At 39.9% G+C, this 13,561-nt stretch overlaps 2 protein-coding genes across 7 annotated transcripts in view; one reads left to right on the forward strand and one right to left on the reverse strand.

Annotated features, from left to right (window-relative positions):
* Positions 1 to 3,440, forward strand: part of LOC121584955 (phosphatidylinositol 4-phosphate 5-kinase type-1 beta) — a gene marked incomplete at its 5' end in the record, with an annotated part of 39,581 nt that extends 36,141 nt beyond the window's left edge. Inside the window, 1 exon segment of the mRNA XM_041901232.2 lies at positions 1,290 to 3,440. Coding sequence (XP_041757166.1) covers positions 1,290 to 1,292 — 3 coding nt within the window. The 3' untranslated portion in view covers positions 1,293 to 3,440.
* The window catches only part of LOC121584954 (ceramide transfer protein), a 40,399-nt gene continuing 29,657 nt past the window's right edge, over positions 2,820 to 13,561 (reverse strand). For 3 of the 6 annotated variants that reach the window (XM_041901227.2, XM_041901226.2, XM_041901230.2), the window contains 5 exons: positions 13,394 to 13,464; positions 13,156 to 13,284; positions 12,875 to 13,004; positions 11,092 to 11,228; positions 3,540 to 4,380 (listed from right to left, as the gene is read on the reverse strand). In XM_041901227.2, coding sequence (XP_041757161.1) covers positions 11,101 to 11,228; positions 12,875 to 13,004; positions 13,156 to 13,284; positions 13,394 to 13,464 — 458 coding nt within the window. In that variant the 3' untranslated portion in view covers positions 3,540 to 4,380; positions 11,092 to 11,100. Of the gene's footprint in view, positions 4,381 to 11,091; positions 11,229 to 12,874; positions 13,005 to 13,155; positions 13,285 to 13,393; positions 13,465 to 13,561 lie in introns of all 6 variants that reach the window. The other 3 variants (XM_041901229.2, XM_041901231.2, XM_041901228.2) reach the window with 2 other exon arrangements.

A 13,561-nucleotide genomic window follows, 5' to 3' on the forward strand; every position in this document is an offset into this window, starting at 1 on the left:
ATCACCATGCTTGAACATTTGAAGAGTGGTACTCAGTGATGTTTTGTTGGATTTGCCCCCAAAATAAAAAAGTTAATTTCTTTGCCACATTTTTTGCAGTATTGTTTTAGTGTCTTATTGCAAACAGGATGCAGGTTTTGGAATATTTGTATTATTTACAGGCTTCCTTCTTTTCACTCTGTAATTTTTGATTGTGGAGTAACTACAATGTTGTTGATCCATCCTCAGTTTTCTCCTATCACAGCCATTAAACTCTGTAACTGTTTTAAAATCACCAATGGACTCATGGTGAAATCCCTGAGCGGTTTCCTTCCTCTCCGGCAACTGAGTTAGGAAGGGCGCATGCATCTTTGTAGTGACTGGGTGTATTGATACACCATCCAAAGTGTAATTAATAACTGCACCATGCTCAAAGGGATATTCCATATCTGCCTTTTCTTACCACCAATCTACCAATAGGTGCCCTTCCTTGCGAACCATTCCAAAACCTCCCTGGCCTTTGTGGTTGAATCTGTGCTTGAAATTCACTGCTCGACTGAGGGACCTTACAGATAATTGTATGTGTGGGGTACAAAGATAGGGTAGTCATTTAAAAATCATGTTAATCACTATTATTGCAGACAGAGTGAATCCATGCAACTTATTATATGACTTGTTAAGCACATTTTTACTTATTTAGGTTTGCCATAAAAGGGTTGAATACTTATGTGCTCAAGACATTTCAGCTGTTTAATTTGTAAACATTTCTAAAAACATAATTCCACTTTGACATTATGGGGTATTGTGTGTAGATCAGTGACACAAAATATCAATTTAATACATTTTAGGCTGTAACACAACAAAATGTGGAAAAAGTCAAGGGGTGTGATTACTTTCTGAAGGCACTGTATCCTGATTACCTAGTCACTTTTACCCCTACCTACATGTACATATTACCTCATTTACCTCAAGTCAATGTGCAGGGGTATGAGGTACTTGACTGATCTGTTCCTAAGTCAAATGCCGGTAGGTTCTCCTTCAGCCTCGTTATTTTTATTGTGTTACTATTTATTTTATTAGCTAATTTTTCTTTCTTTTTAACTCTGCATTGTTGGGAAAGGGCTCGTAAGTAAGCATTTCACGGTAAAGTCTACACCTGTTGTATTTGGCGCATGTGACAAATCAAATTTGATTTGGCCCTCCAGGACTGAAGATGCCCACCCCTGCCTTAGGAGCAGATAAGTTAAGTGGATATAATGAGCTGTATTTATAGTATTTACTCACACTGCACTTTCTCTTTTGTGTTTCAGTGAAAGGGGAGGCTTACAGACGACCATTTCCTCCACCATTTTACTTTTGTCAATCATCTGACAATCGCTACACTCCATTGGACAGGGCTCCTTTGACTCCGCCCCCAGCGCTGCTAGATCCACTCTGTCACCTGTTGCCAAAACACAAAGGACTGGGATGCTCACATCTGATAGGCTGATGGACTAAAACAAGACACCAATAAAATCACAGTGATGGACATCCATTGGAATTACATGACATTCCATACTTAATGTGATCAATTTCAGACCTAACCGCTTCTTAGAGCATGTCAGAGTAGTCCCACAAATTCTTTTTGTAGAAGATTCCTTTTTCCATGGCATATAAAGTAATATATACATTTAGAAAAAGTATACAAATATACATTTCATTGAATGTTTTAATTTTCCTACTGACCAGAAGTGACTCTTTAAAGTGATAGCACTTGCTTTGTAGTAGCTGGTTGGATGATGAACGTTTACAGTGACAACAGCATCTTGGCCATTGCGGAAGTGTGATGTTATCATGGAAAACACACAAGGCCAATATGGATGAGCCTGGACTCATATTACGCTGTAAACCACCAAGCCAAGACCAAACTCTAAAGACTCATTGGCTGGTATGTTGAAGGTAGCCAACCAACCAACATCTTGCTATTCATTCCAATCAGACAGGACTAAAGTAAAGGAGTAGTTTGAAGGCAGCAGGTTAAGGTCTGCTATACCCTGCTGTTGACCTGAGGAGAGGAGACAGGGTCAGTGTTACTGGATCTCCAGCTCCATGGAGGAGGAAGCACAGAGCAGAAGGATGGTGAGATACACTCGCTCCTGTCAAAATGGCACTTTGGATGTTAGTTTTGATTACTGTTTGTAAGAACTATTTTTCTTGAAGGATGTTGGGTTTAGGTGGGTCACCAAACCTAAACATAGTTTTGGATCAGTGGAATATGCACATTTTTACATTATGCACACCTATGTATGTCATTGCCAAGTACGTGGGTAGATGCACAGACAATGAAGTACTATGGTAGATTTGATGCACAGAGACTAGTTTTATGGGGAAGGGGTGGCATGACTGAAGATTTTCTCAGGATATCCTTTGATACTGAACAAGCGTGTCCTCTTTATTGCTAAAAGCTAAGCAGCAGTTGGCCTCCATTTTAGACTGAGAAGCTGATATTATATATATGACACCTCACCATGAAGACCATATCAAACAGTCTCTCTGAATTCCATGATCACACGTGTCGGTTTTGAGACCATAATTTATTACATGAATCTCAAATATACGGTTTGCTGAAGATGAAAATATTTTAATCACTGAATGTAAAGATTATGTATATATCAAAGATACTCCTATAAAGAAATAAACTACTGAAATAAAAATGCTTGACACTTGTTTCTCACATTTCCTATTCATTGTCATGTAGAAGACAGAGGGGTGCCTGAAAAAAAATGAGGGTCCAGTTGTGATCAAAGATGAGGGGCACATTATCCACACAAAACCCCTGCTCATTTGCTAGTGTACAGTACAAATGCAAGTCAGCTCATTTCTGTAGTGTAACGATTTTAATTTACAGAACATTGTCCAATTGCATTATTTAGTGCAAATGATAACACTTCAGAGTAGACTTATCTTAAATATACAAAGCGTGTCCATTCCTTAAAGAGAACATTCAAAAGGCTAAAATGTATTCTTCAGCTGATGTTCCTCTCATTAGAAGTCGCTCCTCTGATCGTCATGGCAATGCGGTTTCCCCATGGATTCTCTGACCTACGACCCCTCAGGCTGAGATGCTGATTGGAGGATTCTGACCTCAGCCTTAGACTTTCTGATTGCAAAATCACAACTATAAAATAAACAATCAAAATAAAAAATTGAGGTATGAAATCATGTGAAATGCTGACTCCCAGCTCCAGTTTAATGTCTCAATCTAAATGCACATCTGGTCGTATGATACTGTAGTAGCTAGATGGTTCCTAGGGCTCTGTGGATTTGTCCTGGTGTCTAAAGCACTATGTCAAGTTAACAGTCAAAGGGAGGGAGATGAAAGGTCAGTGTGTTGGGATGTGAAATATCATGTAGAAATGGGATGTGAAAGAAATAGCCATCCCAACAACCTCATCTCCTCTGTCCTAAAAGCCTTTGAAGCCAATGAAGAGGTCCATCTGAACACCCAATGCTGTGGTACAACGTATATCAGCCATATAGCTGTATGTTACTTGGACATAACATGGTGAGGTGGGGCATACTCAACAGTAGAGACCAACACTTGATTCCTTAGTGTTTTTGTGTCACATTCAACAAATTACTTCAATCTTATCCATCCATACTGTCAATTCATCACTGTCATCATAAAGATCACCTACGAAAAAGAGACATGTTTTGTAGTTCTTCCAATTCCAGTTTGCCAAAACTTTTTCTCTATCAAGCCCTTAACAGTCAATTCACATACACCGGTAAACAAACGCTGTCTCTGTATCATACATCATATCCATAGTACTCCTTTACAGCTATAATGATCTACAAATATAGAGGTTTTAACCAAAAAGAGTGTACAAAGCTTTGGACTCCCTCCCCCCATCAGACCACAGGACAGGTCGTCACTAGAGGGAGAGGACAAGAAGAAGGCTACTCCGCTCAACACACTGCTCTCTCTACTCTGTTCTTTCCTTTCCTTTTTTGTAGCAAAATTAGCAGCATGAAAAGACGCTGTGATAATCAGTGATTAAAGCGAACGAAAAAGTATAGTAAAAAATAATGTAATAATTAGACATTATTTACAAAACAATTTACAAAAAGATAAAGATTGGTTCTGTCGATTCAGAAATAGTTGAATTGATATACAAACACACATCCATGGACAGTTTAACAATGTTTGGCCGTTTTTGTGGCTCAGGTGGCTAGCAACTACTGATGGATTAAAGCCCTAAACCAGTCTGATACGATTATTTCATCTGGGACATTCTGGATGGTTTGTGAAGACATTCCGGTTGACAGATAAATGGGTAATGTTGTCTGTGGGAGCCCCTTGAATGATGGGAAATGTAGCCATCTCTCTTCAGGACAAAAAGGTGTTTCGCCTTCCAACACCTGAGAGAAGACGAGGAGATGGAACGTTACCAAAAATAAAAAAACTCAAAAAGGGGAAACCCACTCAAAACTATCTTTTGGTATTTTTTTTATTTATTCATATGATTCATTTTGCATCATCATGATGATGTGGCCAGTGACACTTCGCATCTTGAAAGTCCAATATCTTAAACTTGACTGCTGAAATGCAAAACATTTTGGGACTGTATCAACAGTGGACTAATGAAATAAATACTAAAAGATAGTTTTTGAGTGGATTTTCCCTTTAAATATGGCACACAATGAAAGACAACTTAAACTGATTTATTAATTTTACTTGTATGGTAAAGAGTAATTAAATGTCTATGGTCTATATAGAAGTCTTTAGGCTTGTGCCTGTGAGGATAAGAGGGGGTTTGAGTTAGCTATTACCTGTAGAGGTTCAGAGGTGGATGGGATTGTTTTATTAAATTTTTTTAGGGGGTAGATCAGCTTTAATATTGCAGATAGATTGTAACTTCCAATGTTCTCGCATACACACATATGCACACTACTGTTCAAAAGTTTGGGGTCACTTAGAAATGTCCTTGTTTTCGAAAGAAAAGCAATTTTTTTGTCCATTAAAATAATATCAAATTGATCAGAAATACAGTATACACATTGTTAATGTTGTAAATGGCTATTGTAGCTGGAAACGGCTGATTTGTAATGGAATATCTACATAGGCGTACAGAGGCCCATTATCAACAACCATAAGTCCTGTGTTCCAATGGCACGTTGTGTTTGCTAATCTAAGTTTATCATTTTAAAAGGTTAATTGATCATTAGAAAACCATTTTGCAATTATGTTAGCACAGCTGAAAACTGTTGTGCTGATTAAAGAAGCAATAAAACTGGCTTTCTTGAGACTAGTTGAGTAAGAGGACAAATACATTAGTGTCTAGTTTGAGAAACAGGTGCCTCACAGGTCCTCAACTGGCAGCTTCATTAAATAGTACCCACAAAACACCAGTCTCAACGTCAACACTGAAGAGGCGACTCCAGGATGCTGACCTTCTAGGCAGAGTTGCAAAGAAAAAGCCATATCTCAGACTGGCCAATAAAAAGAAAAGATTAAGATGGGCAGTCTGAGATATGGCTTTTTCTTCTAAAACAAAAATCCAGAAAATCACATTGTATGATTTTAAAGTAATTATTTGCATTTTATTGCATGACATAAGTATTTGATACATCAGAAAAGCAGAACTTAATATTTGGTACAGAAACCTTTGTTTGCAATTACAGAGATCATACGTTTCCTGTAGGTCTTGACCAGGTTTGCACACACTGCAGCAGGGATTTTGGCCCACTCCTCCATACAGACCTTCTCCAGATCCTTCTGGTTTCGGGGCTGTCGCTGGGCAATACGGACTTTCAGCTCCCTCCAAAGATTTTCTATTGGGTTCAGGTCTGGAGACTGGCTAGGCCACTCCAGGACCTTGAGATGCTTCTTACGGAGCCACTCCTTAGTTGCCCTGGCTGTGTGTTTCAGGTCGTTGTCATGCTGGAAGACCCAGCCACGACCCATCTTCAATGCTCTTACTGAGGGAAGGAGGTTGTTGGCCAAGATCTCGCGATACATGGCCCCATCCATCCTCCCCTCAATATGGGGCAGTCGTCCTGTCCCCTTTGCAGAAAAGCATCCCCAAAGAATGATGTTTCCACGTCCATGCTTCACGGTTGGGATGGTGTTCTTGGGGTTGTACTCATCCTTCTTCTTCCTCCAAACACGGCGAGTGGAGTTTAGACCAAAAAGCTCTATTTGTCTCATCAGACCACATGACCTACTCCCATTCATCCTCTGGATCATCCAGATGGTCATTGGCAATCTTCAGATGGGCCTGGACATGCGCTGGCTTGAGCAGGGGGACCTTGCGTGCGCTGCAGGATTTAATCCATGACGGTGTAGTGTGTTACTAATGGTTTTCTTTGAGACTGTGGTCCCAGCTCTCTTCAGGTCATTGACCAGGTCCTGCCGTGTAGTTCTGGGCTGATCCCTCACCTTCCTCATGATCATTGATGCCCCACGAGGTGAGATCTTGCATGGAGCCCCAGACCGAGGGTGATTGACCGTCATCTTGAACTTCTTCCATTTTCTAATAATTGCGCCAACAGTTGTTGCCTTCTCACCAAGCTGCTTGTCCTGTAGCCCATCCCAGCCTTGTGCAGGTCTACAATTTTATCTCTGATGTCCTTACACAGCTCTCTGGTCTTGGCCATTGTGGAGAGGTTGGAGTCTGTTTGATTGAGTGTGTGGACAGGTGTCTTTTATACAGGTAACGAGTTCAAACAGGTTCAGTTAATACAGGTAATGAGTGGAGAACAGGAGGGCTTCTTAAAGAAAAACTAACAGGTCTGTGAGAGCCGGAATTCTTACTGGTTGGTAGGTGATCAAATACTTATGTCATGCAATAAAATGCAAATGAATTACTTAAAAATCATACAATGTGAATTTCTGGATTTTTGTTTTCTCTCACAGTTGAAGTGTACCCATGATAACAATTACAGACCTCTACATGCTTTGTAAGTAGGAAAACCTGCAAAATCGGCAGTGTATCAAATACTTGTTCTCCCCACTGTATGTATGTATGTATGTATGTATGTATGTATGTATGTATGTATGTATGTATGTATGTATGTATGTATGTATGTATGTATGTATGTATATATATATATATATATATACACACACACACACACACACACAGTGAGGGAAAAAAGTATTTGATCCCCTGATGATTTTGTACGTTTGTCCACTGACAAAGAAATGATCAGTCTATAATTTTAATGGTAGGTTTATTTGAACAGTGAGAGACAGAATAACAACAACAAAAATCCAGAAAAATGCATGTCCAAAATTTTATGAATTGATTTGCATTTTAATGAGGGAAATAAGTACTTGACCCCCTCTCAATCAGAAAGATTTCTGGCTCTCAGGTGTCTTTTATACAGGTAACGAGCTGAGATCAGGAGCACACTCTTAAAGGGAGTGCTCCTAATCTCAGCTTGTTATCTGTATAAAAGACACCTGTCCACAGAAGCAATCAATCAATCAGATTCCAAACTCTCCACCATGGCCAAGACTAAAGAGCTCTCCAAGGATGTCAGGGACAAGATTGTAGACCTACACAAGGCTGGAATGGGCTACAAGACCATCGCCAAGCAGCTTGGTGAGAAGGTGACAACAGTTGGTGCGATTATTCGCAAATGGAAGAAACACAAAAGAACTGTCAATCTCCCTCGGCCTGGGGCTCCATGCAAGATCTCACCTCGTGGAGTTGCAATGATCATGAGAACGGTGAGGAATCAGCCCAGAACTACACGGGAGGATCTTGTCAATGATCTCAAGGCAGCTGGGACCATAGTCACCAAGAAAACAATTGGTAACACACTACGCCGTGAAGGACTGAAATCCTGCAGCGCCATAAGGTCCCCCTGCTCAAGAAAGCACATATACAGGACCGTCTGAAGTTTGCCAATGAAGATCTGAATGATTCAGAGGAGAACTGGGTGAAAGTGTTGTGGTCAGATGAGACCAAAATGGAGCTCTTTGGCATCAACTCAACTCGCCGTGTTTGGAGGAGGAGGAATGCTGCCTATGACCCCAAGAACACCATCCCCACCGTCAAACATGGAGGTGGAAAGATTATGCTTTGGGGGTGTTTTCTGCTAAGGGGACAGGACAACTTCACCGCATCTAAGGGATGATGGACGGGGCCATGTACCGTCAAATCTTGGGTGAGAACCTCCTTCCCTCAGCCATGGCATTGAAAATGGGTCGTGGATGGGTATTCCAGCATGACAATGACCCAAAACACACGGCCAAGGCAACAAAGGAGTGGCTCAAGAAGAAGCACATGTTTTGCAGAGGGGTCAAATACTTATTTCTCTCATTAAAATGCAAATCAATTCATAACATTTTTTACATGCATTTTTCTGGATTTTTTTGTTGTTATTCTGTCTCTCACTGTTCAAATACACCTACCATTAAAAATATAGACTGATCCTGTCTTTGTCAGTGGGCAAACGTACAAAATCAGCAGGGGATCAAATACTTTTTTCCCTATATATACACATACATACATCCATACACACATACACTTTTAAAAAAAAGATTTCCCTTTATTACTTTCCAACCCCACCACCCCTCCCCTAATTGGAGTAAACTAATGAACAACAACGCTTAGGCCTCTACTTCCAGCTTATACATACTATATACATTTTATGGACAAAGTCAATTTTACAATAATTCTATTTGGTTTGTTTTTACTCCTGAACTTCCCCTACCCTCAACCTCTCCGATCATTTTCATGATGTCCATCCGGTTTGCTTCTATATGCCATATCTTTCTAACTGTGCTCTTTCACAAAAGCTCTCAACCTATAACCTATATACTTATTATGGACACAGTATGCTTTACATTAGTTATCTTGTTGTTATTAGTTGTTGTTAGTTGTTATTAGTACCATCCTTCAGCTCCATTCAACACCTCTCATCTATCTCTTAACACCATCCATATTAGATTTCTGTTTGCCATATTTTTCAACTGTGCTGTGACTGTACAGGTCCCCTGTAGCTCAGTTGGTAGAGCATGGCGCTTGCAACGCCAGGGTTGTGGGTTCGTTTCCCACGGGGGGCCAGTATGAAAAATGTATGCACTCACAAACTGTAAGTCGCTCTGGATAAGAGCATCTGCTAAATGACTAAAATGTAAATGTAAATGTTTCACAAAAGTTCTGAACCCTTTTATTCTCATTGTTTCTACAGATTGTAAATTGAAAATAAACATTTTTTGCTAAAAGTATTATTATATTATTGATCGATTGACTAGGACTTTTCAGATCACCCAGTAGTGCTATCTGCAGGGTTAGCTCCAGGTAAATATTGCAATCCTTCAGCCATTCCTGGACCTGTGATCAAAAACAAGCTACAAATGGACAGTACCAAAACAAATGATCTAATGATTCTGTCTCTTCGCAGCAAAATCTGCAGAGCTGGGAAGATTGTATCCCCCATATAAAAACATTATCTTGGTAGCAAGAATTTTGTATAATAATTTAAATTGAATAATACATTTTGAATCCGGCGTCGTTTTGCGTATCAGTTCATAAACACTATGCCATGGAATCGGTACGTCAAAAATCTCTTCCCAACTATTTTGCAATCTATATGGGATGGCTGTCAATCCTTTGGTCCTTAAATGAAACTGGTATACTTTTTTTATTTATCACAATTTTCTTTAATGCAGGGCCGACAGACAAGTTCCTTACTTTTTCCCCCTTCCACTTTCCTCTTCCATTTTTGCGGTAATGCTGCAATTATTTGGTTGTAAATTTGGGTAGAGCAGACATTTCCATATGTTTTTGTTAGTTGCATGTGCGACATAACCACCAGTCCTACCAATGATATCATTTACGAAGATTATACCTTTTTTTAAACATTTTTTCAAAAAATAAATGTTTTTTTTTATCAATTAGGATATTTGAGTTTAACCACAATATTTGTTTCATTATTTGTTCTTGAGTTTCTGGAGGATTAAATTGTAATTGCAACCAACTTTCTATGGCTTGTTTTTGAAAAAGTGATATTTGGGAGATTATTTCCTTTTCAAATAACTGAAAGTGAGAGGTTGTAATCTGAATAAAGGGAAAAAGGCCATTCTTGAACATGGGGTGAGACAATCTTACTAATTTGCTAGAGAACCAGTTCGGATTTAAGTATAACTTTTGTATGACTGAAGCTTTTAGTGATAGGTCTAATGATTTTATATTTAATAATTTCTGTCCTCCGAATTCATATTTATTATATAAATATGCCTGTTTAATTTTCTGGCTTGCCGTTCCAAATAAAATTGAATATTTTTTTCTCATATAATTTTTAAAAAACTGTTCGCTAGACCATAAGCAAATAGGTAAACTGGGATAATACTAAAGAGTTAATCAGGGTGATATTTCCACAAATAGACAGGTATTTAACCTTTCCATGGTAGCAAGATCTTATCTATATTTGCTAACTTTCTATTCAACTTTATTGGAGTGAGATCATTTAATTCATTTGGGATATATATTCTGAGTATATCCACATCACCATCAGACCATTTTATTGGTAAACTACATGGTAATGTAATAATTGTATTTTTTTGTGATCCAATACGTAATAGTACATTTATCATAATTTGATGTAATCCAGAGAGGTTAGAAAATTTATCTAGATCCTCTATGAGGCTGTGGAGGGATTAAAGTTGTGGATTTAAAAGAAAACATGAATCATCAGCGTACAATGATATCTTTGTTTTTAAGCCCTGGATTTCTAATCCCTTGATATTATTGTTGAATCTGATTTTAATAGCTAACATTTCGATGGCCATAATAAATAGATATGCCGATAGTGGACAACCTTGTTTTACTCCTCGACAGTTTAAAACTTTCTGAGAAATAGCCATTATTTACTATTTTACACCTAGGGTTACTATACATGATTTTAACCCATTTTATAAGAGATTCTCCAAAATTGAAATGCTCTAGGCATTTATATATAAACTCCAGTCGTACTTTGTGAAATGTCCTTTCGAAGTCTGCTATGAATAGCAGGCCTGGTTTCCCAGATTTTTCATAGTGTTGTATTGTTTCCAATTATCTCCAATGTATCGTCCATGTAAAAAACATGTCTGATTAGAATGAATGGGATTGTTACCTGTGAGGTTTAGAAGAGGATGGGTTTTCCGCTGGTCTTCTCCTGGACGTAGCCGGTGAAGCGTTTGAGGAACTTGGGGTATTCCCTCTTGGCCACGGCTCTGAGGACTGAGGCAGGGGCCCAGCCTCCAGGGTTCACTAGGAAATAACAACCTCTCAGTCAATATATAGCTACACACATACAAACAGTGAGCCTACATGGTGTGATAGAATCACTATACTAAACCATTAATCAACATTTAACTAATTCTCCACCCACACAAAGCTCTGCCATAAAGCTCTATATACAGTGAGGGAAAAAAGTATTTGATCCCCTGCTGATTTTGTACATTTGCCCACTGACAAAGAAATGATCAGTCTATAATTTTAATGGTAGGTTTATTTTAACAGTGAGAGACAGAATAACAACAACAAAAATCCAGAAAAACACATGTCAAAAATGTTATAAATTGATTTGCATTTTAAATGAGGGAAATAAGTATTTGACCCCCTCTCAATCAGAAAGATTTCTGGCTCCCAGGTGTCTTTTATACAGGTAACGAGCTGAGATCAGGAGCACACTCTTAAAAGACACCTATCCACAGAAGCAATCAATCAATCAGATTCCAAACTCTCCACCATGGCCAAGACCAAAGCCCTCTCCAAGGATGTCAGGGACAAGATTGTAGACCTACACAAGGCTGGAATGGGCTACAAGACCATCGCCAAGCAGCTTGGTGAGAAGGTGACAACAGTTGGTACGATTATTCGCAAAAAGAAGAAACACAAAAGAACTGTCAATCTCCCTCGGCCTGGGGCTCCATGCAAGATCTCACCTCGTGGAGTTGCAATGATCATGAGAACGGTGAGGAATCAGCCCAGAACTACACGGTAAGATCTTGTCAATGATCTCAAGGCAGCTGGGACCATAGTCACCAAGAAAACAATTGGTAACACACTACGCCGTGAAGGACTGAAATCCTGCAGTGCCCGCAAGGTCCCCCTGCTCAAGAAAGCACATATACTGCTGCCTATGACCCCAAGAACACCATCCCCACCGTCAAACATGGAGGTGAAAACATTATGCTTTGGGGGTGTTTTTCTGCTAAGGGGACAGGACAACTTCACCGCATCAAAGGAACGATGGACGGGCCATGTACCGTCAAATATTGGGTGAGAACCTCCTTCCCTCAGCCAGGGCATTGAAAATGGGTCGTGGATGGGTATTCCAGCATGACAATGACCCAAAACACACGGCCAAGGCAACAAAGGAGTGGCTCAAGAAGAAGCACATTAAGGTCCTGGAGTGGCCTAGCCAGTCTCCAGACCTTAATCCCATAGAAACGTCAGCCTCGAAACCTTAATGACTTGGAGAAGATCTGCAAAGAGGAGTGGGACAAAATCCCTCCTGAGATGTGTGCAAACCTGGTGGCCAACTACAAGAAACGTCTGACCTCTGTGATTGCCAACAAGGGTTTTGCCACCAAGTACTAAGTCATGTTTTGCAGAGGGGTCAAATACTTATTTCCCTCATTAAATTGCAAATCAATTTATAACACTTTTGACATGCGTTTTTCTGGATTTTTGTTGTTGTTATTCTGTCTCTCACTGTTCAAATAAACCAGAGTAGCTTAGTTGTGTTCCATTTGCACATGGTCAAATAAGGAACATAAAAGTAAACAGAAGAAAATGTTTTATGTAGGTGGATAAAGTAAACTTGACCATGCTTATATGACAACCATGTGGGAACATGCAACTCCTCACTTACTGGGGACATGAAAAAGGTATTGAGCTGCTGTACTCACCATTGGCCACATAGGTGATCTTACAGAGGACGTTGTCCCTGCTGATCTCTTTGTTGCCCTCTGGAGGGCTCACCAGGGTCTGGCAGATCATGGCCACGTTGATTTTGGCACGGACACACCGGTTGGTGGGCTACAGAAAGAAAGGGAGTTGATGAAAAGGTAAGAGGAGAGCGGAAGACAATTTTTTACACCTTCCAATTCGACATCGAGACCTAGCTCCTAGCCGTCAGATTTTAAGAGCATGTATGGCAATAATCCCTTGGTGTGTCTGTAGAACTCACCTGTGCGTTGTCGTGATCTACAGAGAAGTTGCAGACCAGCCACGTGTCTGGGTCATTCTCATTGGTCGCCAGAATTTTCCTGATAGCTGATAGGTAGAGGACGTCCCTCTGAGAGGCGGGCCATACTCTCTGAAACACAACCATTGGCTGTCAGTCAAACGTGACCCGTCCAAAGACAACCCACCTGTATGAGAGCCTGACAGACTAGGGTGAACCTGAAGAACCAGAGGTATATTACCTTGTGGGTCTGGTAGACTATAACAGCATTGTCTGAGAGTGTCTCCACCACGTTAAAGTTTTCAATGGTGGCTGGAAGAGAAATAGAGCAAGACAAATCAACAAACAAAACAATTCAAGCCATTCATTGTGTGCAAATTAAGAAGACAAGAAGATGATGCTAATCCAT

Source organism: Coregonus clupeaformis, chromosome 16, assembly GCF_020615455.1.
Source record: "Coregonus clupeaformis isolate EN_2021a chromosome 16, ASM2061545v1, whole genome shotgun sequence".
NCBI classification, from domain to species: domain Eukaryota; kingdom Metazoa; phylum Chordata; class Actinopteri; order Salmoniformes; family Salmonidae; genus Coregonus; species Coregonus clupeaformis.